This window comes from Ornithodoros turicata, chromosome 1, assembly GCF_037126465.1.
Source record: "Ornithodoros turicata isolate Travis chromosome 1, ASM3712646v1, whole genome shotgun sequence".
NCBI classification, from domain to species: domain Eukaryota; kingdom Metazoa; phylum Arthropoda; class Arachnida; order Ixodida; family Argasidae; genus Ornithodoros; species Ornithodoros turicata.
The window spans coordinates 24,921,247-24,947,538 of NC_088201.1; the positions used below are offsets into that span (position 1 = coordinate 24,921,247).

A 26,292-nucleotide genomic window follows, 5' to 3' on the forward strand; every position below is an offset into this window, starting at 1 on the left:
TCTTCAGGGATATTATGCGGCAAGTGGGCTTAGCAGCACGAAAATTTCCCCTCTTCTTTTCTGTCAGAAAAACGAAGAAATAAGGCCTTTTCAAAATATTCGAAATAGATGCCGGAACAGGCTGCGACATCTTGGTGGCGGATTCAATTGAAGCACTTTTTGAGAATAAACACGAGAAGATGGAACAAATAATCCCTTCGAATATGCAGGTGCCGTCAAGCTGCATATCGAACCCGGAAAAGGAGTCTCAGCTGCGCGTGTGTTTATGTTCCATCCGTTTCTAACGTATATATATCATCTTTAAGTTGGGATACGTAGAAAAACTAAACACGCGGTCGGCATGCAACACTATCACCACCAAAATTTGTTGCTCATGCCCCCCCCCCCCCCCCCCTCGTTTCGATATCCACATCGGTCCTGTTTCACCGCCGTTACTGTTCTACATATCTGCTCTCTGAAGGATTTCTAATGTTACAACAGCTTTTACTGATTTTACGTCAACTTTTAGCTTTTTCATTGTTTGTTCGTTGTTCACCGTTGTTTGGCACATAATGGTCTTTCACGCATCATAAAATTCGAATTCGTCATCATGACCATCGTTATCTCATAACAGAAGAAGCAGAGTCCTCCAAAATGTTTCATTATGGCATGATAGTGTCAGACCAAATTGCTTTGGCTGTCATTATAACGCAGTGTAGAAATATACCATAATTAACTTCTAAACTAGTACGAAGTATAGCATTAAGCGGCAGTAAGCATAAGCATAGCATAAGCAGCAGTAAGCGGACCATTTCTTTGTTATAGTACGCTAAAACGCGCTACCTGCTTTACACTACTACTATCACCACATTTGCGCGCACGCGAATCCTCGCCTTTTTTTTTTTTTTTGGCCCCAGTGCCGCACGACAACGTGGCGGCATTGTTTCAGTTTACAACTATATATGTCAGGGCGCACCGACCAGGGCGCGACTCTAGTACTGCCGCCTCGGAATCTTAATTGCTAATGAAACACACTTAAACAACCTCGTAATCAAACGATGATTAGCGCAGAGAATTGGAAAATCCAGCCATCCAGTGAACGTAGGTTGAAGCAGAAGCCTCACCTTGGAAGCCGTCGCTATTTCGAACAGAGACTCCGGACGGTGACCAGTAGGGGAACCGTCTCTGTTCGAAATATCGGCTCCCGATCTGAGGCCGACTTCACAGGGGACTGTGCAGACATTTGTCTTAAAGCGTCTGGTGCGGTCTTAAAGCGGTGGTGGTGGCGCGCCACCACCACCGACCTGAGGCTTTTGCTTCAGAAACTCCTCATCTAAACTAGGTTTCACAAGTTCCACGATAAGGATACATTACCTTGAGGTCGATGTAACCCAGTACATTTGTCTGACGAACCAACACTGACACTCTGTCCGTGTCCGAAAAATGCTGTTCGTCCTTACGGCGTCACAGCCGACAGGGTAGCGCAACGCGAAAACGTTAGAACTTTCTTTTTCATGGGAAGAGTGTATGGGCCGCATTTCAATGTGTTTCGCAATGTTGTTTGCATGCATGGCAGACACTCAAACTCAAGGAGATAGAAGGAGGAAACCACAGAAAAGGCAAAAAAAAAAAAAAAAACAGAGCCCTGACATAAAAGTGTATTTGTATTCAGTTCATGATCTGCTGTGGGGTAGTACCTCAAGTGGTAGGATGGTGTGTGATAACGAGAGTGAGAAAAAAAAAATCTGGCAAGAAACGTTTGCCCGAACTGTTTCTCTAGTCTAGTTGAACGTGTAGTTACCACGCATTGGTAGTTGACGCGCCGCGTATTTAAATTACTTGAGCACCCTGTGCACCTGGATGGCTCGTACAAGTGAAGCGATTGAGCGATGCCTGAGCCCTTGCTCTGAGCCTTGAGCCCTATCGCGTGATACCCTTTTAGATCTCGTATAACAGGTTGCTGTCGCAGATACAAGGATACAAGGATAAGATATATGTATTAGGTTCACCACAGCACTCTTCTTTGTACGATATAGATTCATGATAGTAACGAAAGTCTCCAACCAAGGTACAGGACGGGGATACCCGACGTTTCGGAGCCAGTTCGGCTCCTTCCTAAGGGGTGACTGTAGTGGCCGTTGGCAGCAGCGTTCTTGCCGTGGTTCGAATTTCGTGACTCGCCGGATTGTTTTCCAGTCACGTCTTTTTCCAGATTCATGACCGCCTGTTACTATCGAAGTAACCACTTGTTGCACACTGACTAGTACTCATAGTGTGGTTAGGCGGAGCAGCTCGATATGACGCGAATACGGCCCCTACAGACGTTATGGAATGGGAAAGGAAACCTATTGTCCCAACTCCCAAGAGCTACTGCGGCAGGCCTCTGGCGTTTTCTCTTTCTTTCTTTTATTTTTCTTTTTTTGCGGTCGAAGAAGCTGTAGACATGTTTAGTAAAACTTCGCAGAAGTCGTTCTCAAAAATCGCTTCTGGTACACATCGATGGAACTCAAAAGTGTTTTTACTGGATATGGCTGGTATCCTCTGTATCGGAGATGTCGGGATATAAGGTAATTGTGAAGTACATAACGACCTTCACCTGTTGCGTACCTGTTGCGTGCCTGTTGATGCAGATGCTGGCATATGATTTTTCGAAATTTATAAATCTCTCGGTTGGCTAGATGACTTCTGCTCGTCGGTATCCACGTTCGACATCCTCTTAGTGTCTCGAGGCATTCCAAGTCAATATCAACCTTATTGTTGATGTACGTTCAATGCTAAGACAGCTTCCTCACGTTTTCTTTATAGCACTGCTGTTGCCAAATGCGTTTCTGACTCTTGTTGCGGCGTACTCCAGGAGGACCGTAGGCTCCTCCGTAAGTTCTACAAGCAGTCTGTGGCTCGGATCCTGTGTTGTGTATGTTACGGGTCGTGGGTGTGTTGGTTGGGAAAATCTTGAGAATGAGATGAGCATTGGGATATAATCACTGCCCATTGTTTCTGAATTTGTTACCTATAGTGCATACACGACGCTGTTTCCGAAGGAAGAACGTCACATCCAAGCAGCTCGACCAAGTGTCACTACGCAAAAACTGAAAACCGCGAGCTTGCTCTTGTGAATGATCCCGTGTACCGCGAAAAGATTCACGAATATCCGGACTTCACTTCCGCGTAGGGGGCATTATAGCCGATGCGCCGTACATCGCGACACCAACGAGCAGTAGATGGTTTCTCGAGGGGAGCAGAGTCCATGCTCTACTAGTCCTTCTACTTCCTCGCCCATTTTGACTTTGATCCACTCCTTAACTATCTACTCACCTGTTACGCCATTCGAGAACTTCGTCGAAGTCGAATGTTATAACACTGTAAAGCAATAGTCGTCGTCTTTCTTTTCTTCCTATCTCATGACCTTTCATTTCTTTGGGTCGTTATAACACCAAGTATACGTCTGAGTAACGTACCTCGCCTTCGCATTACCATATTATACCTAGGATTCCTGGTTTTCGGAGTTCATTTCTTGGCATATTCAAGGGCGTTTTTCGGAGTTTATTATTTTCCCCGAATTTCAAGTTTTTCGTCGTTTATTTTTGACAACCGAGTTAATATCCGTAGTTCGGAGAAAAAGCGACGGCTGTGAAGCGATATACCTACTCACACAAAGAATGAGAAGCTGGCTCGCAAAAATGCTTATATTGTTATGCGGCAGACTGTTGTTTGCAGACAACATCTGTATCATAACCACCTGAGAACGGAATCATCTCGAAATCCTGATATTCCTTGACAGAGAATCGCAAGGCAGCTTTCGCTTCCGTCCCATCATACTGTCTGCGTTGCAACAACCAGCTGCCCTTTCAAGAAGACAATTTGTTGTGTCACCTGCGCTCGCTTAACCACTTCTAGGAGGAGGAAGGGAAGCATGATTAACGGAAGAAGGGAAAGGGAAAACCCTAGGCACTCGACCTTTTCCGAGTAGACCTTGGAAATGGCAGAAACGACCTGAAAATGACTTCATGTCGAGTAGAGTCACTAAATAAGGTACACTATTCAACGACTCCAACGTCCGTGTGCCGCCAGGCAAGGATGGAGCTCACCTGCATTACACGGATGCTTCGCGATTTGTTAGGAGACTGTTGCCAACGCCACCTAAATAGAGAGAACCTGCTTACTCGTCGACGTGACGCAACAACTAACAGTCAGCCAATCAGGATCGTGTTTTCGACGGCGGCAGCCAATCACGAACGTGCTTTCACCGGTCGTGGCCATGGAGACGAACCTCCGTCGTCTGCGAGTGGTGATTGAACGTCCCCGCGTACTAAATAGGAAAACTTGGAAATAAAGTGCAAAACTGTCCCAATCTTTCTCAAAACTGATTTTCTGGAAAGCGTGTTGCACTTTTTGTCTAAATATTCAGGCCTGTAGGTTCCAAGTAAGCTGCAATCATTTGCGGGTTCTTGAATTCGCGGAACGGCGAATCGCAGTAGCTGACGAATTCTGACTAAATATGTCCACGTAGCGAAGGAGGGAGAGGAGGCAATAAGCAGGCCTTCTGTATCTAGGTGGCGTTGCTGTTGCACAGCGGATTTGGTTTAAGAGAGCCAACCTTCCTTGTTGCAGCGGCTGGTATCTCACGATGTGAGGTAACGTCGACACAAAGGAAACGAACATCGTCAATCAGTCGCCAAGGCATGGCTTTTCTTGCGATATCTTGGCTGTACGGAAACCACAAAGGCGGAGTTTTTCGGATAAATCCGAATCGCATTACATTTTATCAGTATATGTTATTCGATTTTTGTTTTCGGATAAGTCCGAAAACCCGGAACCATAATTATACGTTTCGCATTTGATCTGGGCGCAGAATCTTTGTTCGTCAGAACAGTAGCGTTCTGACCTTTTGGCAGCGAAAGCTATGCTAGGAGCCTTATATTTGAGAAAGCGTCAACGGAGCGTTACAACAGTCATTTATATTTTCTTCTCCTTCTCTGTACGAGGGCTGTTTATTTGGAGTTGAGCGTCAGCGCTCGTTTTGACAAGCGGCTCCGTGGTATGTTCGAGATACCTTTCATCCTTTACTCTGGGGTGTGATTGAGAAGCGCACGAATTGAATTCGGTATGCGGCCAAATCGACTTTGGAATCTGTTTGGGAGTGTTTCGGCTCTACGAGGAGCTGGAAAGAGAAAATGTTCCTTTTTATTTTTTCTTCTGTGTTCCTCCTCCTTTTGTGTGTGTGTGTGTGAACACTGCCATTTCGAATGCACCTGCCCTGCTTGGAGATAGCTGAGCCCTTTTATGGTATATTCTCCACTGTCTCCTTGACGTGAGCATTCGTTGAATGCCGGTATTACTTTTTTGTGCACCAAGTTACTTCGACTCCTTTTGTCTACAAGTGTATTTTTGCTCTGCCATGATTAAGTATACAGAAATGTCGTTTCTGTTAGAACTTCCTGTTAATCGAGAACAGGCAATAAGTAGAGTGAATATAATGTGCAGGTGTTATGCTCACAGTTATGCACAGTGCATGCACACTATGCCATCTTTTACAATAAACGATGCAGTATCCTAACCTTGCAAACATACGCTCCTGCGCGTCTAATTTACAAGTAGCACAGAAGCGGCGACAGATTCGTTGACTCGAAGGTAACATTTCACTGAGTATTGTGGGCAGCCAACAGCGAGCGAATTAAGCCCATTTCGTCATCTCTTTGTCCTGCACAGCTTCTTAAGTCAGAGATCACATAAAACGCTGCATTCATCTTTCGACCACACCTTATGCACGTTGCGCGTGTGCATATCTGGGCCCAATGGTGCTCCCTAATAATTCATGCTGCATAGGAACCTTAAGGTTGAGGGGAACGAAAAGGACGATACGACACGGTGGCTTAAACCCAACAAATGAGAAATGGCCAATTTTATTTGGGCCAGAAACTCCTAGGTGGCAGTTATACGGATAAAGTTACGTGGCGCCCCCACGAGAGAGACGGACGTGTTGCGTCGGAGCGTCGCGGCGGTGCTACGGGACTTCATCCTTCTGCTCCGTTATCCGTCTGACTTTACGTAGGAAGGGAGTTGCCTCAGGACAGAAGCCGCCGATATTTCGAACAGAGACTGTTCTTCTTCTGGGCACCGTCCTCATCATTGGCATGGTATTTAAAGGGTTAGGTGTGACGTGTTTAAAGGTTCATGCGAATTGTGGGTCAACAGCCCGGAGGGAAGAAAGGTTCCGTACGGGCTTTTACGGCCGGAGTGAATGGCTGCTTTGTTAGAGTGTGGAGGGGATTATGTGATCGTAGTGATCTAGGCTACAGACAGGTTACAGAAAAATGGAAGGTTCACGAACACGTGGACGAAACGGGACAACAGGCAAGAATTGGCAAGCATAGCGACTTTACGTAGGGGTTTCTTACCCAAATAAAATTAGTCATTTACTGGTTTTATGCCTTCGTGTCGTGTCGTCCTTTTCGTTCTCATCAAGCTCCTGTTCCCTGTTCCCGTTTCGTTCCCCTCAAGTTTCTGTGCAGCATAAACGTTCACAAGCCCGCCGCCATTTTTTTTTCAGTTTTATTCCCAATAATTGATGGTTGAATTTAATGGTGCACTATTCGTCCCACGGCTCAATTCACGAGCGCTCAACAAAAATAGAATCTTCATTCTCTCGCCTGCATTCGAAGGCCATTTTAACGATGTTAGCGTGAACACCTCAGGCCTGCAGTTGTCTAGAACGCCCGTACTCAGCACTCCTTCACGCAGCTGAGGCGTTACAAGGAGAGCGGCAAGTATTCCCCCACAGGTCAGCCAATGTGGCTGTAAGTGTGTTCACGGTCTACGAGATGCGCCCCCCACTTGCGGTTGCAAGAAAAGCCCATTCCACTCAACAGCTCCTGCGGAACCTTTAATCTTCGTCAGGAGTCTCTGCTATTTGCCTGGGACCCGGCAATAAAACCGGCGATCGTAGAACGTTAAGTTGGCCAACCTTTGTATGTTTATTCAGCCGTCTATGCGGAACGTTTGCCTCGTTTGGGGGCAGGAGGTTGTTGGTGCACGGGGACCCCACTTGGGCGAATGGTCCCAAAGCACCCGAGCTGTGTTGATCGGCCTACAACATCGTGCGTTGTTCGCGCGGCGCACCCGCTTTAGCAGCGGCGAGGAGGACCGACCTTCGAGCTAGCGGTGTTACCGTACGGCGAGCGGCGGTAGGCACAGGTTAGCTCCCAATTTATCTGCATGAATGCTATCAGCCTTGGCGTACCTTTGCGACTCGTGCCAAGAGCTACCTTGGGTCGCTGGCACCGTCACGAAGTTCGTTGCTTTTAATGCCCTCGCTACATTACTAGGCCATCTTACATATCGACTAGAATACGGCGGTCATTAGAACGTGCTACTGCGCAGCAGTTTGCGAGCTTGAACATAAGGCATGATGGGAAGAACGACACAAAAACGTGGTTGAGGATGCCCATACGTTTTTAAAACAGAGGGTGGTGGTGGCGGCGGGGAAACAGAACTTCACCCTATAACGCTCTCCTAGCAAACCACCCTTCTTTGTAACATTGTTCTCTTCCTGATTTGTTAAAAGCGATATGCGTACGCCTTTGTGTCTGTAACTAATTATGTTAATTGTCACAAAAAGACTTTTGTTTTTCACAAAAGGCTCTTTTCATGGATCGGAAGTGATAACTGCGTCATTGTGTTCAATGATTGGCCTTTGGGGTGTAATGTGGTGAAGTTCTGCTTGCCGACATATGCCGACACAGTTCCCTAAGAAGTCGGCCCAGGACACACATTCCCCCAAGACGTCAGTCATGACGTTGCCCACCTATGTGAGGCCGGCAACGGCGAGTCCTTTCACCACCGCTACCACCATCTGTTTTAAGAGTATACAGGGTGTCCCAGAAAACGTGTCATTGAATTATAATAAAAAAACTACACCTCCTAGAGTCATGCAGTCAACGGCATTTGTTCTTACTGGGTTTTTGCCACCTCCTGATGTGAATGTCGTGTAACATAAGTTTAAGTATGTAAATTTTTGCGACCTTAAGTCGGAAATTTGCCTAGTAAAGGTCACTTTTTTACCCCACCAATGTGAAGAGCGTGTCTAATTTACTCAAATGAATGATAATTGACAGGGATATTCAGGAGCTAACCCCTGCCCCCCACTCCTTCCTGCTGTCCTCTCTTCATCTGTCCACGTCTATACGCCGCTCATAGCCACAGTTGCTTCGCGGCGCTAACACGGAATTAACAAAATTAACAAATATTCAGGAGCTATCCCATCGAAAAAAAATAGCCGAACATCATGCTCTACGGAGCTCCCACAGGATTGCGCACGATGAATTTTTCAGGGCAATCTTTCTCAGTCCGACGAAAGGAGGTTGGAAACCCAGTCCACCCCGGCATCGCAGAAAGAGATATCACAGGCATGGCTTATCGCGTCCGACTTTCGCGGGGATAATGCTTTCCCTCTCCCAATTTTAGGAACTGCTACTTTTTCTACTATCACTCTGTAGGCTGGCTTTGGAACCTCCTTTCTTCGAACTGTGAGCGATTGCGCTCAAAAAGTCATTTATTTAATTTATTAAGTATTTTTTTCGATGGGATAGCTCATGAATATCACTGTCAATTATCATGAATTTGAGTGAATTCGGCACGCTCTTCATATTGGTGGGGTAAAAAAGTGACATTCACTTGGCAAATTTCCGAGTTCAGTACGCAAATATTTACATAATTAAACTTACGATACATGACATTCGCATCAGGAGGTTGCAGAATCCTAATAAGAACAAATGCCATTAACCGCATGATTCTAGGTGGTGTAGTTTTTTTATTATAATTCAATGACACGTTTTCTGGGACACTCTGTATATACATAGAATACCAGATGTTTTGTTGCGGGTTAGCTTTCCAGAGTTCTCGTCCTTATGAAACCTTCGATAGCTCGGCATTTTGGGCCACGGAATTCACGATCACAATCATCTGGTAGGGCATGAGCTCAGCCGCAGGCTACGAACTCACGGGAAGGTCGACATGGCGTATCGCTGAGCTCGATCGTGCCGCATATTAGCGCACGCGCTGGACAACATCACACTTACGACCAGAGCATGTGTTATTTTGCCGATCTCTGGTCACAGGTGTGATGTTATCTGCGCTAATATACGGCATGATCGAGCTAGCGATACGCCATGTCGACCTTCACGTGAGTTCGTAGCACGTGGCTGAGCTCATGCCTTATCAGATGATTGTGATCGTGAGTTTCGCGACCCGAAATGCCGAGCTATGCCTTCGACACATCCTTCGCATGGACGCGATACTTGGCATTGAACCAGAAGCATAAATGCAAGTTGAATTTAGAATTTTTCTATGGGACTAGATATTCATCTGCTTTCTTGTTTGCGCAGGACTGTTCCTGCGTGGGTAGCGGAATGACACGTGTGGGCAACCAAACGAACAGTACGGACCCGGCGGCCGTCAACTCGCGCATCTTTGTGGGCAACCTCAACACGCACGTCATTTCCAAAGAAGATGTCGAGCGACTCTTCAAGCGCTACGGCAGGATCATCGGCATATCCATGCACAAGGGCTACGCCTTCGTCCAGTACACAGACACGTACGATGCACGCAACGCCGTACTCGGAGAAGATGGGCGGACCATCGCAGGACAGATACTAGGTACATATAGCGAAAGTTTATATTTTTGCAAAAATTGTTATTGCCAAATATGTAGTTCAGAAATTATATGCGTACATGGGGGACCAGTTGCGGCGTGTGGGGTCAGATATTGTTGTTATTTGTTCAGCCAGCTGCTCGAAAGCTTCGCTTGTTCCAATTGGGGAAGGGTGTTTTTTTTTTCTTGCCCAAAAGGAACAGTGGTGCACTTTTGCACACGCAAAGAAAAAAACTGGCGTTCTTGACGTAAACAGAAAAAAGTAAGGATTGTTGTTATATTAATGCATCAAAGAAGCAAGTTTGAATCTTTGATGCGCGAATATGCACAGTTTGGAACACGATTGCGTAAGTGAACAGCACCGGGGGAAAGAGAAGAGGAAGATAAAATTATTGGGGGACGTTTTCGATGGCAACGGGCCAACGTGACTGTGTCTTGTTGCAACTCGTTGCCGGGAGCACTACAACGAATAGAGTGTTTTCTGGCATTTGACTTAATTAAAGGCTAAACCTTTATTTTCATAGTCGATTTGTCAGATAGTATGTGCATTGCGCAACAATCAACTAAGTGCGCGTATAGCAAACCACGTGCAGTGCGATATGATCACATAATTTCGATTATGACATTATGTAATGTGCAAGCTCTGTTGAATTCTGATTTTTTCTGTTTCCCATTTCTGCGGATTTCTGCGCGCGTGAGAAGTAAGCAATAATATTTTGCATGTCTTAGCAAATGAGCCGCATAATGTTGCGATTACACACTAACACAGTCACTGCTCGAAATTTTGTCTTTCATTTTGCCGTACTTTCTTATTAGGATATCAGCGGTACGCTGAAGACCCACTCTACAGCAGCACTTGATAGAAGTGCTGTGTTGTACCTAAAAAACACTTTCCGTATGGTCGGGTACTTGGTGAGTACTGACTAGGAAGCGTTGCTAGGACAAGATAGGCATACCGCCTCTGGGCACCGCGACACAAGAATTACCTTCCCTTTAGAATTCCCTTTACATTCCCAATGACTTCGACCACAGGCATGGTGAAGCTGAAGTAGCCTTCCATGTCTATCTTTTTTGATCGTTCGTTATTCATTTGCCGACGTAGTCAGAACAATCACAACTAACAACTAACCCAGCCTAACTGAGCAGCCGGCTGTATACGACTACTATATTTATTCCCTGTCAAGACGTTATCCCTTTAAGGCCTCAAAAATAGAAAACAAGAGGGACTGAAAATTAGTATGTCACTAGGAATTTGCACATGACTCACTAAAATTCCGGAGCATGATCTACTGTAACCGGACACAGCACACTGGGGAAGGAGGAATAAGGAGATTGGGAAGAGGGGCCACAGAATTCCAGAACGCTATGACGATGACTTCCGCTTACTACAGTTAAATAGCCCAACAAAGACACAGAACATTGGTATTACGAGTCAGACTCTACTTCAAAAGTAATTGATTACTCGGTAATTGATTACTCAAAATGAAATCGGATTACGCCAAAAATTACTCAAAGTAATTGACTACAAGTAACGCAATTACTTGTAACGCGTTACGTACAAGTCTGCCCTATAGTGACGTTAATAATTGACTACTGAGTCGACGCGTCAGGTAAATGTAACCCAAGCCTAATAGTACGGTCCGTGCTAATAGTTCTCGCTATTCATTACGTCATAATTATTGAAATAATCTGATAAAAAGTGCCTAGAGTTGCACCATGTCTTTCTTGGGCGAACGCAGTGCAACTGATCAGGGAAACATGTACGTTAATAGTTCCCAGCTTGCAATCGATTTCTAAGTGAAAGCACGGCCGCAGCGCGTTCCTCACCTCACTCAACTAGGCTTACTAAATCAATTACATCTACCATACGTCCTTAGACATGTTTCTTTCACATCGTCGCTCAGAACCTATTTCTCCGAAAAGGAACTCAATTGTAACGAACGTAATACAGACGTCCTTTCGTCGATGCTGTTTCATTTGAATAGCGTGCGTGTTTGCCATCCTATAGAGTGGGCCTCGGGACACGCGTTACCGCGCATCTTCTCATTAGTCCTGGCCTTCAACAACTAATTATTTCCGTTCAAACATATTGAAAAGGCTACAGACAGCAAAATCCATTTGATGGGTCGCATTCATTTATGCGATACTATGCACACACAAGATTGCGTACATCATAGAACAGTGTAATCATTCTGAACTAATTCGAATCGTCCAGATTTCGTGCAAATGCGACTTTTACACAGTTCATAGACCACTTCCGGCACCAACTACTTCATAAGAATGTCCTTAATTTACGCGTTGTCTATTGGCACACCCACCTGCGTACGTTTACAGATATCGTGGGTATCGAGAGCGCGGAAATTAGAAGACTGAATTCAATTGAATGAAAGTGCTTGCCATGATAATAGAAGCCATAGGCTCTCATTCATACTATAAGCATTCCTCTGACATTTCCGGGGAGTGTGACTTACAAGTAGGTACTTTTGTGAACGCGATCGTGGAAGGTCGTTCATAAGCTGCTGTATTCTCGTCATGCTGATGTTTGCTCCGCGTTTGCCAAATTCTAACAGAGAACACATTTACATTCGAAGAAGCGGAAGAAATGAAGATTGACGCGTCTCTATTTAATTGCTTCAATACACTATTCAATAAACCTTATTTCACGCCCTCAAGAAGAAGAAACTCTGTTCGACCATATCGGCTCCTGACCTGAGATGTCATTCTTGACGTACTGTCGCCGGGTCACTAGATTTTTCCTCAACTGATTTAGCAGCAGCGGTGTCGTCACTGTGCTAAAGAATGTCGGTTGTTTTGAGTGGAACGTAAGTTGTACTCAGTGTTGTATCTAACGACGACTAGTAGAGCCGCTGCAGTATTTGCTACTTTTTTTCTGTAGCGGAGTAGGGATTCCGCTACATTTTAAATTGGTAGAGGAAAAGGTATTCCCTTTCCCACTACAAATTCGGGCAGTGCCGTACTCTCTCTCTGCTGCCGCTACTTTCAATAAATTGGAACACAGAGGGGGAAAAGCGAGACACCGACGAAACAGTGTTTTCTTCATATTTGTTTCACTTTCTTGAGATACATGCAGACACGTCTGGCGATCCTTCTCGATTTCAACTATACTCTCATAAGTTAACCCTCACTGAGTATAATGACAAATTATGCAATTCTCTTGTAGTATCTCAGAAACTGTGCAGTTTTCTTGCGTGCATCCGTGTACTTTTCAACGTTTTGCGAAACGCATAGCAGTTTGCGATAGTGAGTAATATGAACAACGGGGCTGGTTCTCAGTTGTACAAGTAGCTGCAAAGCTACTGTATGCGCGTTGATGATATAAATTTCAGTTGCTTATTTTAATTGTATTTTTCGGCGCAAGTAAACAGTGTTGTCGTGCGGCTGTAACTTCATTGTGGATTTATGCTGCATGTTGACCAATTGGAAGAATTTAAATAGTCCGTCATTGTAAGATACATTGGACAACGATAAGCCTGTACAGCGAGGGTAGCTAACGGAAAGATAGCAGATACATATTTACGTTACTTTCATTTGGCAGCCGTGCGACATCTCGTTACGTTTTCGAATTTGTAGCGGCGCTAGTATTGCGCTACTTTTGAGTGAAGTAGTGGGTAGTGGTATTCCCTTACTTAGATTCTGTAGAGGCACAACACTGTGGTTGTAAAGCCGTCGCCACACTTAACAGTAACGCGCGATCGCGTGGCCCGCAGAGGCGCCAGCGCCGCCGCCAAGCGTTGACGCTGGGTACGAGACACTATAGGCGCAGGGACCCAATGTCTCGAACACAGCTTCAACGCGTGGCAGCGCTGGCGTCTCTGTGGGCCACGCGATCGCGCGTTACGGTTAAGTGTGGCGACGGCTTTACTGCATCTGCGCATGCTGTGGGCAAGATAGGAGCATTATGTGAAATTATTGTGCTTTCATAAGACCGAAAAAGAACGAATTTTTAGCGTACTTACACTGTCATATCATATGTATGCAACGTAGAGCAAAGAGGCTAATGCGCAGAAACCACGCCGTGAGGCATGACTGTTTTACAATTCAATATACGTCAATATACGCGTATTGAAATATACGCCAACACGAAGCTCCAATCAGCGATTCGTTTCAAACTTGCTTAGCTGGCATGAAGATGCGAGTGCAGAAATATCCACCTCTCCACGTATATATCGTTAGCGCTTCGACGGGATTTTTTAGCAGAGCAAACGAGATTAGTAATCGCCTAAACGAGTGGTTCGCAAAGTCGACAGGTTTTTCTTCTGGACGTGATTAGGTTGAGCTTATAGCAAGTGTTATCAACGAAACGAAGCTTGGTGCTCCGGCGTCGAAAACGAAGGTCACTGCGGCGGGGGATAGACCGTGATACGTTACACGTTATCCGCTTTTATCCAGACTGCTTGAAATTGATAGTGCGCTTGCCTGCATAGTATGCGACTATATACGTGCATGCGCTGATCAAGCACACAAACACACTCACTCCGGACTATAAGCTGCACTGTGAAAACAGAAGTTGACCGCATAACATGCCCAGAAGCTATCGTCATTCAGAATGATATCGTTTCCTCTCCCGGTTTATTAAAAATAGGAAGCGTACACCGTTTTGTATCAATTTGTTAATTGATACAAGAAGTCGTACACTATAGATTTTTAGAATTTGCCGTAGTATCTCGCCGCCCGGCAGAAAACGCAGCAAACGGCAGCCAGTGCCTCGTTATGTTCTATAGGCGACGCTACGTCGGACCACAGACCGGCCGCTGGGTGACGGTATCACGGCAGGATTGCGAAGTAACGTCTAGCCACGAGAATTGCACCAAATGTCTGACCTCATGGTAATGTACAGATTTCGTGGCAGGCGGTATTTCGCAAAATATGGTTGTACAGCAAGAAGACAAGAATACCAGTGTAGACGGAACTATATACAGTTTGGTGGAATGAGAATGAGGCTCGCTCAAACGAGGCCACGAGGGCTGCGATGCCGTGATGTCGTCTTCTCTAACATTTATGTTTACGGTGTAAAGGCCTTTTAAAATTCCTCGTTGTATTGTGGGATGTTTCGATTCCGAATAGTGTCATAATAAGCGCCGTCGCTTAGTCAGAATAGAACGCCCCGTTGTCGCAATCAATGGGAATCTCTGGTAACTATCAGTTGATGCACGAATGCAAATTTAGTAGAGATGGGACGAATCCAGAATTTTTCGAATCCGAATCCAAGGAAGGTTCCGAGAATCCACGAATCTTACAAATCTCGTGTCTTTCGAATCCTTTAAAAAAAAAAGAGTTTGACAAGCCATGGGGAAAAATACTTCTACTGAAAAGTGTTTTGAAGCAGAATTTGATATCTTTGTTTAACAAAAAACAAATTAAATAATAGTTAACTTTCATGAGAAAACATACCCATGTACTTCTTACAATTTATTTAACATGTTGTTCATCGACTACAGGACATACATAAACTCTCGAGTCTGAATTATTTCCAAAACTAAGACACAATCAAAAGTAAAACCATGTTACATTTAAACTTGTAATGTAAGACTAATGTGGTGGTAGTGGGTGGTGCTGATGAAAGGGCTCACCGTTATCGGCCTCACAGAGGTGGGCAACGTCACGACTGACGTCCTGGGGGAATGTGCGCCCTGTGCCGACTTCTAAGGGAACCCAGGAAGAACCCCAGATAGTACAGCCGGCACCGGGATTCGAACCCGGGTGCCTCCCAGTCTCGGCAAGAGTAATGTAACTTGCAACGTATAATGTAAGCTTTTGGCGCTCCCCAGGGCCCGCCGGCCAATCAGGCTTTCGCGCCAATTTTAAAAACAAACAAACAAACGTGGTTGGTGGATTCGAAAGATCCGATTCGCCGTTTTGGGCACTGGGATTTCCTATTTCTGAATCTCAAATCCTTGCTTAGGATTCGAGGATTCGAGGGTTGGTCCATTCCTAAAGTTAAGTGAAACATACTAAATTGTCTTTGTAGTTTGTACTACATTAAAAACGGACTTTCTCAATTGAGCAAGTTGGCCTCGGTGGCTCAGTTGGTATAGCGTGTCCGCCTACGCTTCCCAAAGTTGATGGATCAAACACCGTCGAGGACGCCAGCAACTTGGTGTCCGGGTACAAAGAGTTGCTTAAGACATGCCTTCGTCCGCGTCGGACCTTAAAATATAGTGTACCGTGTGGTGACATTTCGGTGCACATTAAGGAACGCTCGGGTGGGCAAAATTAATCCACAGACCGACCACTGTGGCGTCGCTCATGGTCATAGAATTATCTCGCGACGTAAAGCAGCAAGACTCAACCAGTACTTTGCGAGTTGGTGAGGACCAATTACGCAGAGCCGATATATGCCCTCTAAAGCAGAACCATGGTGATATGTGGTGAAGCTCTCTTTTTAAAGTGTTCATTCATAACGATATACGTATTGTTCTCTTTCCTGATTTGTCGAAAATGGGGATCCTACGCCTTTTTGTGGCAATGTGGATATGTACTCCGGCATGTACTTAACGCACCGTTTTATCAGTACGAAACGAGGGGCGTTTGGCTGTAATTGAATAACGCGAACAGCCGTGGTATGATGTGAAAGCGATGATGGCACCACACGTACAATCACATAAAAAATCGTGTCACGCCATTATCCCTGCTTGAGCCTGCCGCTAAACGCTACATTAAACACAAATTGCGCGCGCCCGTACCACGCCCGATTGGTAACAATTCCCCCGGGGACGCGCTGTCCTCAGTTCCACTATGCGAGCCGCTTCTTGCAAATCACGGACCTTAAAATATGCTTCGTCGAGGGAGTATGCTCTCGTGGTCGAAACACAAATTTTGCTGCTGTCGTATAGAAAGTGGCTGGGCTGTTTTCCCAAAGGTGCGTTTGAGCGTGTATCCTCGTAATATACCGGGAGATGCTATATTAAGTTTCGTTGGTGAAACAAAAGACGTGACGCCGTACGCAATTGGTATTGGTAAACAAAAGAAAACAATAGCTATCTGATCGATGATCAGTCGTAAAGGAGATTGAACTGTGAAGGAAAAAAATCTCGATAAGTCTAGCTCCTGCTGTTATATTAGTTCTTACTTGATGTTACATAATCCAATAATCCACAAGTGAATAAACCAAAATGCATCGTTCATTTTGAAAAAAAAAAAAAAAAAGAAAAAAAACGTTCGCACCCGTTAAAATGCTTAGTTTTCATACCTCGGGTCCTAAACAAGGTTTTCACTGTCCTTGTGATGCTCGTGTGATGCGAAAGAGTTGCTTGCATATCAATAAGTACATCCTGCACAGTCTGTGTAAAATACTTTACCGTGTTTTACACGTTTAAAATAGTTTTACCGTGTTCGTATTCCCTACAGGAGGCCCCTCAATTGAAGAAGATAACGTGTTCCAAGAGCAGAATATAAGTTGCAACGTCACATACATATTCATTACAACCCCTCCGCTACGCTTGCACTCGGAATTGTATAGAACGCAAACTTGGAGGAACACTTAAAGTTTCCTTGCAGTAGAATGCCAACTTGCATTCACTGTTTCTATTTGTTGGTGTAGAGGTTTCATGTCGGGAATTTGAGTTGCCGTTTAAATTTAATGGTGCGTACAGTTCAGAGTGCGCCATTAGCGGTTGCTTTGATGTTATCGCTGAGCTTGGTTTCCTCTCTTTTTTGCGCATGAGTTTTTATTTTCTGGTTGTTACGAAAGACGATTCGAATGTATGTTTAGCCTTGCACAATGGTCGTTTGCGAACCAATAATAATGCGTTTGTTAATGCCCAACCAGAAGCCCCCAACTCCAAGCCTCCAGTTTTCATCCTGTCGACAATTTCCAGAACATTTCACCGCAACGACTTCATGATTATATCGTGTTGCAAGTGGTACGAAGCAGCAGGCAATATTATGTGGCCATTTAAATACGCGTGGGGTTTGATATTGATCTGAAAAGCGTACAATCATTGTTTTAAACGGTTCGAATATAGCCATGTATTTCGCTGTTCGATCTTGTTTTGTTTTTTTACAAGATCGTGTTTCTGAGTCGACTCGGTCCAATAAAAAAGAAATATCATCATCATTGCTCCGAAGCTCAAGCACCGTTTGTGTGCCCTATTCTTTATTTCTTCGATTGTTTTTTTTTTTTTTCTTTTTAATCCTAATGGTCTCATTTCTAAGGGTCGCTTCTCTTTTGGAGACATTTATAGAGGATGAGAACGCTGTGCCCGATTTCTAAATAGTGATCATAAATGCTTGCGCAGTACTACTAGCAATTGATTCAAGGGCAAGCTCGCTTTGCCCGAATGAACCTACAGAACAACAAAAATCCTGAAACAACCCGTTATTGTTTGGATCAACGACACGCAGTTTTTGTCAGCCACACTCTCGCGAAATGCACGAAGGTTTCTTGCATTAAATGGACAAGCACATAAAATTTGCCGGAATTGCCCTCGTATAGTTGGCTTCTCCTCAAGGTAGTAATGCCAGGCTGGCAAAGCACGCTTTAGAGCACGCGTCCCATATGCTGAGCGGTGAATCACTATCCAAAAATGCAACTATAACAGGTTGGCGTTGACAGTAACTCAGGTTAACGTCGCGCTTCGTGAACACGAATGAGAACGGGCAAAGTATCATATCTGGTTCTAGAAAGACTCAGATTTCTCAATGACACGTCAACTATTAAAGGATACAAATACCATACACCTGTAAGAAACAGCAAGGCGCTTTCTATTTCAGTTGCCTGTACCAGATTCCACAATAGAGACTTTACGTGAACGCCGCTGACGTGTATCCCGTTAACTTTTCTCTGTTTTGTTCTTTTGAGCAATTTTAACGCTCGCTCTTTCCAGGTAAGCAGGCAAAGCTGATCAGCTTAGTGACGCTTAATATTAACGCAAATAATTCCCGGAATATTTTAGTAGGAGCTCCTCCGTTTCCAGCATATTGCGCGTAAATTAGTTAGTCCGCCTTTTATGTTCTTCCACATGCCCACGTCAGCGCTGCTGCGTTTTATGCCCTTGAATCTTGTAAAAGGGCTGGGGAGTATTGCGAGATGCAGTTCATTGTCTATCGACAGGTTAGAGGCTTTCAAGATTTCATGTGCTTAGATATGGCTAGAGTCACTAAATAGCTACGCTAAATAGCTAGCGTAGCTTATTTAGTGACTCTAGATATGGCGTGTGTCGTCACATTTGCGTAAGCGTATGGGGGGGGGGGATATGTTTAATTCAAAGTAAGAAAAAAGGGAAGGCAAGACAATAGCAATAGCAAGCAAGCAAGCAATAGCAACAAGACAATAACGGCCAGTGAACAATTGCAACATTGCAAAGTTACATTCGGTTATGTAATACTCCCTATTTGAAGCCTTTGACGTATGCTGTGCGATTTGGGGTCCGAGTGGTAGCGTTATGGAAGTAAACAGGCAAGGGTCCGAGATTAGCAACAGAAGTTTATTACATATTGTATTTCGAAGGTATTGTATCCATATTGTATTCCGGTCTGTCGGAATCCCGCTGCTTTAAACAAACACGGAAAAACTGATGTCATTTTTTACAGTTCGTTCCATAGTCTAGAACTGCACATAGTCTCTGGGAATTAAGCTACGACTGCTTTGTTTTCGGCTGGCAAGGTCGGACAAGTCAGTGGAAAGAATGAGCCCCTTTCCCTTTTCCTGCACCTCCCCCTTCTCCCCCGCAAAAAAAAAGATGGAAAGTTTTCATAGGAATGACACCTCGTGGCCCGACGTGTCGCAACAATGCAAGCACAACCTCAATATGAGAAATTGATGTTCTGAGGCTGGGAACACATAGAAAGGACAAAACGTACAAAGCCTCAAAATGCCTAAGAAATTAATGATGAAATATGGAAGTCACTGAAAAGGTTAGCCAGGTGTAGGACTCGAACCCACATCTTCTGGATTACCGGTAATCCAGAAGATGTGGGTTCGAGTCCTACAGCTGGCTAACCTTTTCAGTGACTTCCATCTTTCATCACAACCTCAATGCCTTGCTCTGGAAGTCTCTTCTCTTTTTTCCATCGCTTACAGTGTGTTGGAATTGTAATTGGAAAAGAAAGAATAATGTGGAGATGTTAGTCCCGACCCAGTCAGAACTGGCTACTCTAAAACGCGTTTGTGGGTGGAGAAATAGATCCACAAAAAAGAGAGAGATAAAAAAAAGTGTGTATTGGAGCAATATTACTACCTTTCGGCATTCCTGAATTATTTTGAAGTGCGTGGTATCTCTGGATGGGCGCTCGCGGTTCTGCATAATGGCAGAACACGTGTTGGATGCCACATAAAGTGATCTTCCCTAGCGTCTTATGAGCAATTCACGTAGGCTCGTTCCCCCTATATTTCATTGCAACCGCATCCATATTGCCAGGCGAGGTATTATTCTTAGGGGCTATGTTTCCGTTCCGCATAATGCGAGGACTCAGCGGCTTCGCTCACTTCATTGCTCGAGTTGATATTCGCGCCGTGTGTTTGACCTGATTTCCGGCGACGTTGGAAATTGCATTGTCGTTCTCTGTTAGGAACGGGATGTGAAAGAGAATGTGTATCTCGTAAAGGTGTCATATGAGCCCCTCGGCAAGTAAAGGAAACTGTTGCTTATGGAGGTGGTCGTGCTTCCTTTCGTCTATTCATTTTCTCTGTGTACCATCTGTATTCATATGCGAGAAGGATCATTTACGTTCATATGACTACCTTACTTTGCCATTAAAAATGTGTCATTTGGCAAAGCATTTTCTTTCCTTGCTGGGAAGTCACATGTGGGCATGTCATGTCACTAGTATTAGGTAATCATTAGGTAATGAGATTTCTTCTGACACAGCTGACGCGCGCCATCGAGACTCTAGATAGCATCTACTCTAGCTTCTGCCTCGATGGCTAGATAGCGCCTGTGTTATCAATAAGTCAGTACAAGATAACTTAGATACCTATAGTACCTCCGAGAAGTACAACCCGTCGTGCAGTAACTTCTATGGTTTAGCTGAGTGGCGAATATCGTGTACATACCGTGTACATACGACAATGGAGGGGTCTCGCGCCTTATTATCGTGCCCGGAATCTCCGTGCTAAGGATCATTCTTCGTCTAATCTTGATGCAGTAAAACCCTGAAAATCGACTTCTCTCTCTGGCTCCTTCCTCTACTCCAGGATGATTTCGAGCACAGTCTGGCAGGGTGGTTTCGCCGACCTCTCAGATTTTTTTTCGTTCCACTATATTGAAGCTTAGTGCTAGGAAGTACATTGGCTGAGTAAATAGCTGAAAATGTTTCATAGTTGCTTTTTAAAACAAATAATCTTCAAGACTCACAATTTCGAGCACTGCGCTTCCTCGCAGTTTTCAGGCCTTGTATCTTCGTTACCATTAAAGCCATGCAGTTAATTTTCTCCACACTTATTGCCTATGTGCTGCAGTACTGTTTTCTCTATCTTTGAGGTTCTAGGTTCTGCACGTGTCCAGATAAAAAATCGCGAAGTCGCCTCATATGCAAAAAAATCGCGCTTTTTCGGCGCGTAACTGCTTTTCTGCAAATACCAGAAGGTTAACATGGGTGACACCGTTCTGTTCGTCTTTAAACGCTCTTTCCATTCATATAAATGAGATTGTTGGAAAATGTCGGGCATACTTCCTAACGAGCGTTTAGTGAGGGGTGGTAAGGTAAAAATGCGCAACTTTGGTTGTGTATTTTCCCTATTCGCCCACTCGTGACGTGGTTCATAAACCTCCCACATGTTGTTCATAACAGGCTCGCATAGTGTAGTGAAAAAAATTTAGGCAGTTACGCGCCCACCAGCGGCATGGTCGAGTTGGCTAAGGCGTCCGCTCGTTGGTGGTAACCAAGGTCGTGCTGAAGACTGGGAGGTGGTGGGTTCGAATCCTACCGCCGGTTGTGCTGTCTGAGGTTTTCCCTGGGTCTTCCGAAGACTTTCCAGACGAATGTCGGCACAGTTCCCCCTGAAGTCGGCCCAGGACGCATACTAATCCCCATGTCCCCCACTCCTTCCTGCTGTCCTCTCTCCGTCTGTCCACATCTGCACGCCGCTCATAGCCGCAGTTGCTTCGCGGCGCTAACACGCAATCAAAGAAAAAGTTACGCCCCGAAAAAGTGCGATTTTTTTTTTTTTTTGCAAATGAGGCTACTTTGCGATTTTTTATCTGAACAGCTGCAAAACCGAGGACCTCAAAGATAGAGCAAACAGTACATCAGCACGTAGACAGTAAACGTGAAAAAGATTAACTGCATGACCTTAATGGTTACGAAGATGCGAGGCCTGAAAATTGCGAGGGAGCGCGGTGCTCGAAATGGTCAGTCTTGAAGATTATTTAAGGTACATCAAGACTCAGATATTTTCAGCTATTTCCTCCGCCAATGTACTTCCTAAACACCAGTCTTCAATATACAGGATGTCCCAGCTAAATGCGAACATATTTTACAAAAATATAAACATCACTTTTTCGGAGATGAAATCAATTGCAATATAGCATATGCTGAAGGGCACTCCTTAGGAGGGCATTAGCAAACTCCCAAGACAATGTCTCAACTAACTTTCAATAATTAACTTTTTAATTATAAAAGCTACGAAGTTGTCCCAATGAGAACAACTGGTCCCTTCGGTCACCTGATACCGGAGCCGTTTTCAGAACAAAAATCTGTTCGATAGATCGTCCGCAAAAAATTCGTGAAGGAACACCATTTTTTTTCGTTATTTTGTTCATTGCGCATCTTCGGAGACGCGACTTTCCTGTGAGAGGGTGAAAGAGCACACTATCGCCTCTTGCGTCCTGGAAAAAGATTAAAAGAAAACAGAAAATGCAACCCAAGATAAGGGCAGTTCCGATAGAATCACCCGATACATTTGTTTTTGTTTTGTTTCCGCATGTTAAAGCTCATCTTCGACGCATGAGGCGTCACTGTGCTCCTTCGCCCTCTCACATTGGGGGTGAAGTAAAGACGCGTCTCCGAAGATGCGCAATGAACAAAATAAAGGAAAAAATGGTGTTCCTTCACGAATTTTTTGCGGACGATCTACCGAACGGATTTTTGTTCTGAAAACGACTACGATATCAGGTGACCGAAAGGAACAGATATTCTCCTTGGGACAACTTCGTAGCTTTTATAATTAAAAAGTTAATTATTTAAAGTTAATGAAGACATTGCCTTAGGACATTGCCATAAGGCTTCAGCAAATGCTATATTGCAATTTATTTCATCTCGGAAAAAGTGATACATATATTTTAAAGAAATATGTTCGCATTTAGCTGGGACACCCTGTATATTAGAACGAAAAAAATCTGAGATATCGACCGGACCACTCTGCCTGACTCTGCTTGAAATCACCCAACAAATGGTGATGTATGTAAGCCAAGTTCCTGTAAGGTGCGTGTCGTGAGATGTGCAGTATGCGGGCGTGCATTGTCCTATAGGCGGAGGACTCCTTTGGTGATGAGGCCCGGCCGCGTTTGCTTCAGCGCCTTATGCACATCCCTGAGAACCTGGCAGTAATATGCACTATTGATGGTGGTGCCACTGGGCAGAAAATCAACATGAACAACACCAGCCTTGTCCCAGAAAACCGTGGCCATGACCTGACCCGCAGACGGCGTGCTTCGGAAATTCTTGGTATCTGGCGAGCCCAGATGCTTCCACCATTTTGATGCGCGTTTAGACTCAGGAGTGAAATGGTGCACCCACGTTTCATCGCACGTGATGACCCGATCAAGGAACTGCTGTCCTTCAGTGTTGAAACAGTACATTAGCTCTTGCGAGATTTCCAGTCTTCTCTGCCGGTCAAACACGGAGAGCTGCCTCGGGACCCAACGGGCACTAACTTTCCGAAACTGGAGGTGTTCATGAATAATAGTGTTCAACGTTCCCACAGAAAGGTCCGTCTTTCGAGCCAGTTCGAGAGATGTTGTCCGTCGGTCCTTGAGGATCAGGCGCTCCACATGTTGGATGTTCTCAGGAACACTGACACTGGGCTCTGAGCCGCTCCGGCCGGGATCGTGCTGCGCGGATGTACGGCCGTCTCGGAACCGTTTGCACCACTCAAACGCTTTGCTGCGGCTAAGTGTATCGTGGCCATACTGAGCCCGAAGTCTTCTGTGAATTTCAGATGACTTCACGCCTTCATTGACGAGAAACGTCATGACAATTCGCTGTTCGAAGTGCGCGCAAACCTCGTTGTCGGCCATCTTGTCCAGCACGTGTCTTCTGTTTTGCACAAACTTCCGATCACCACGTGGTGAACGCGGAAGCCTGTCGCGTGTGAAAATGACGAAAAAGAAGTAGCGCGAGCCATTTGTACACTCAGGAGACAGAAAGTCCCGGTTTGACTTGAACACCCCTCGTATGTGTTCTTTTGGGAGCTGATTTCTATGCCTCAGTGGTTATGGGGAAACAAGTCAAGGTACACGGGAACCTCATTGCCTTGGAGTCTGTCTTCGGTTGGACCCTTCAAGAACCTACAGAAGCTCATTCTATGCAGCAAGCTAGCGTATTGTATGCCCAAGTATCGGACTGCAACCATGACGAGATTTTAAGTACATTGCGGTCCTTTTGGGGCTTGGAACACCTTGGAATCGTTAACTCCACCAGTGTAAGCAAGGATAGTCCCGTCCTGCAGTACTTGGAAGACGCGGTTGAGTTGGCCGATGGCCGATATACGGTTCGCCTGCCCTGGAAGGATGAGCTTCTGCACAGACTTGGAAATAACAAGAAGGCCACCGAGTTACGCTTGAGAAACGCAACACGCACGTTGTCAAAGTATCATGAATGAGTATGATCAGGTTATACGACGGTACCTAGAAAACCGACACGCAGAACGCGTAGACCCTGAGGGGCCATTGAAGGTTACACCGTACTACATGCCTCGTCATGCAGTAATCAGGCGGAAAAGGGGGACATCAAAGGTCGAAATCGTCTATGACGCTTCTTCTAGTGCGCCTGGATTTCTGTCTCTGAATGACGTACTACATGCCGGTACGAACCTGGATTCGGACATTGTGTCTTTACTTCTAAGATTTAGGATGCATTGTATTGCTATGACGGCAGACATCGAGAAGGCGTTTTTACAGATTATGCTCCATTCTCAAGACACTGATGCTCTAAGGTTCCTTTGGTACACCGTTCTACACCGGTAGCAGGTCAGCCCCTGCCACCCATGGAAACGTGGCGTATGACTCGAATGCCTTTCTTCTTTCGGCCACGTTTCAACAACATTTGTGATCTGCTGAGAAGGATTATCCACAAACTGCGGCACTCCTGGCTAGTTGCTTCTATGTAGACGACCTAGTAGTCAGAATGGATGCTCCATCTGATGCCGTAACGTTGTACGAGCAGACACTGAGCATATTCGAATCAGCTGGCATGAAAGTAAAGAAGTGGCCAATGACAACAACCTGATGCAACGGATGATAAAGGACGGGAATTCGACAGTCTAATCAGGAGAGAATCTTACGAAGAAGGTACTCGGATTGCTGTGGGACCTTCAGGCTGTTAAGTTTCGATGCCTACCGGTGTCTGTTTCCGACATCCCATCGCAGAAGAATAACAAGAGGTATGTGCTGCAGTCGGTCTCAAAGATCTGTGATCCGTTTGGACAACTTGGCCCGTTCACCATTATCGGAAAATACTACTACAAAGGGTTTGGGAGGCTGGTTTTGATTGGGAGGATCCTTTACCGACTGACACTGAGTTGACTTGGAAGGAGTGGCGCAACGGATTGCCTGAGCTCCCTCAGTTGTCCATTCTTAGACTGATCAGTAGCAACAACGACGAACTCTCGAAGCGAATGCACATTTTTGCAGATGCCAGCCCGAAGGCGTACGGGGCTGTAGTTTACGTGGATGTCCCTGCAAGAGATGTCTACTCTAGCACACGGTTCCTCCTTAGTACGAGCAGAGTCGCTCCGCTCAAACGCAAGACCTTCCCTCGTCTTGAGCTCATGGCTGCTGTCCTTGCTGCACGCCTATGTCGTTTTGTATGTGCAGCCCTGCAAGTACAGATCGATTGTCTTTATTGGACTGACTCTTAGATAACTCTGCATTGGATTAAAGGACCCTTGACAAGGTGGAAGTGTCAACCGAGTGCAAGAAATCCGCGAGCTTACTTGTCCACAGTCATGGCGACATTGCCCCGGTCAGGACAGTCCTGCTGACCTTTTAACGAGAGGAGTCAAGGTACAACAGTTACGCGACTGCAAGCTTTGGTGGCAGGGACCAAGTGGTTGAGTAACCCGGAAGCATGGCCCCCTACGTTCGTGCCAGAGGTTTCGTCTCTAGAAGAGATGCGGTGCCCCGAATCCCAATCAGCGCTAGTGACGACACCAGAGCCCTTGCTTGCAGTGGAGCAATATAATTCAATCGATCGTATTATCAGAGTTACGGCATAGGTTTTTCGCTACGTCCTCAACTCGAAGCGTGTTGCAGCTCATCGATCCGGTACCCTCGGGGTGGAAGAACTTGTGGAAGCGGAGAAGTTCTAGTTCAGAGTAGCGCAGGCAAGATCCTTACCAGCCGAATCACCGCACCTCAAGACATTTCGCCATTTTAAAGACAGCGACGACATATTGCGTCTTCAAGGGCGGCCTCAGTACTCACAGCAATTACCTTCCTCCAACCATCCCATATTGCTGCCATCCAGCATCTCAAGCATGGTTC

At 45.4% G+C, this 26,292-nt stretch overlaps 1 protein-coding gene and 1 long non-coding RNA gene across 3 annotated transcripts in view; one reads left to right on the forward strand and one right to left on the reverse strand.

The window, feature by feature from the left end:
* The window catches only part of LOC135377683 (uncharacterized), a 30,336-nt gene extending 27,007 nt beyond the window's left edge, over nt 1-3,329 (reverse strand). The window contains exon 1 of the long non-coding RNA XR_010418178.1: nt 3,295-3,329. This is a non-coding gene — a long non-coding RNA (uncharacterized LOC135377683). The remainder of the gene's footprint in view (nt 1-3,294) is intronic.
* Nucleotides 1-26,292, forward strand: part of LOC135377682 (uncharacterized) — a 160,308-nt gene that overhangs the window by 43,577 nt on the left and 90,439 nt on the right. For both annotated transcript variants that reach the window (XM_064610276.1, XM_064610277.1), the window contains one exon: nt 9,363-9,633. In XM_064610276.1, coding sequence (XP_064466346.1) covers nt 9,363-9,633 — 271 coding nt within the window. The remainder of the gene's footprint in view (nt 1-9,362; nt 9,634-26,292) is intronic.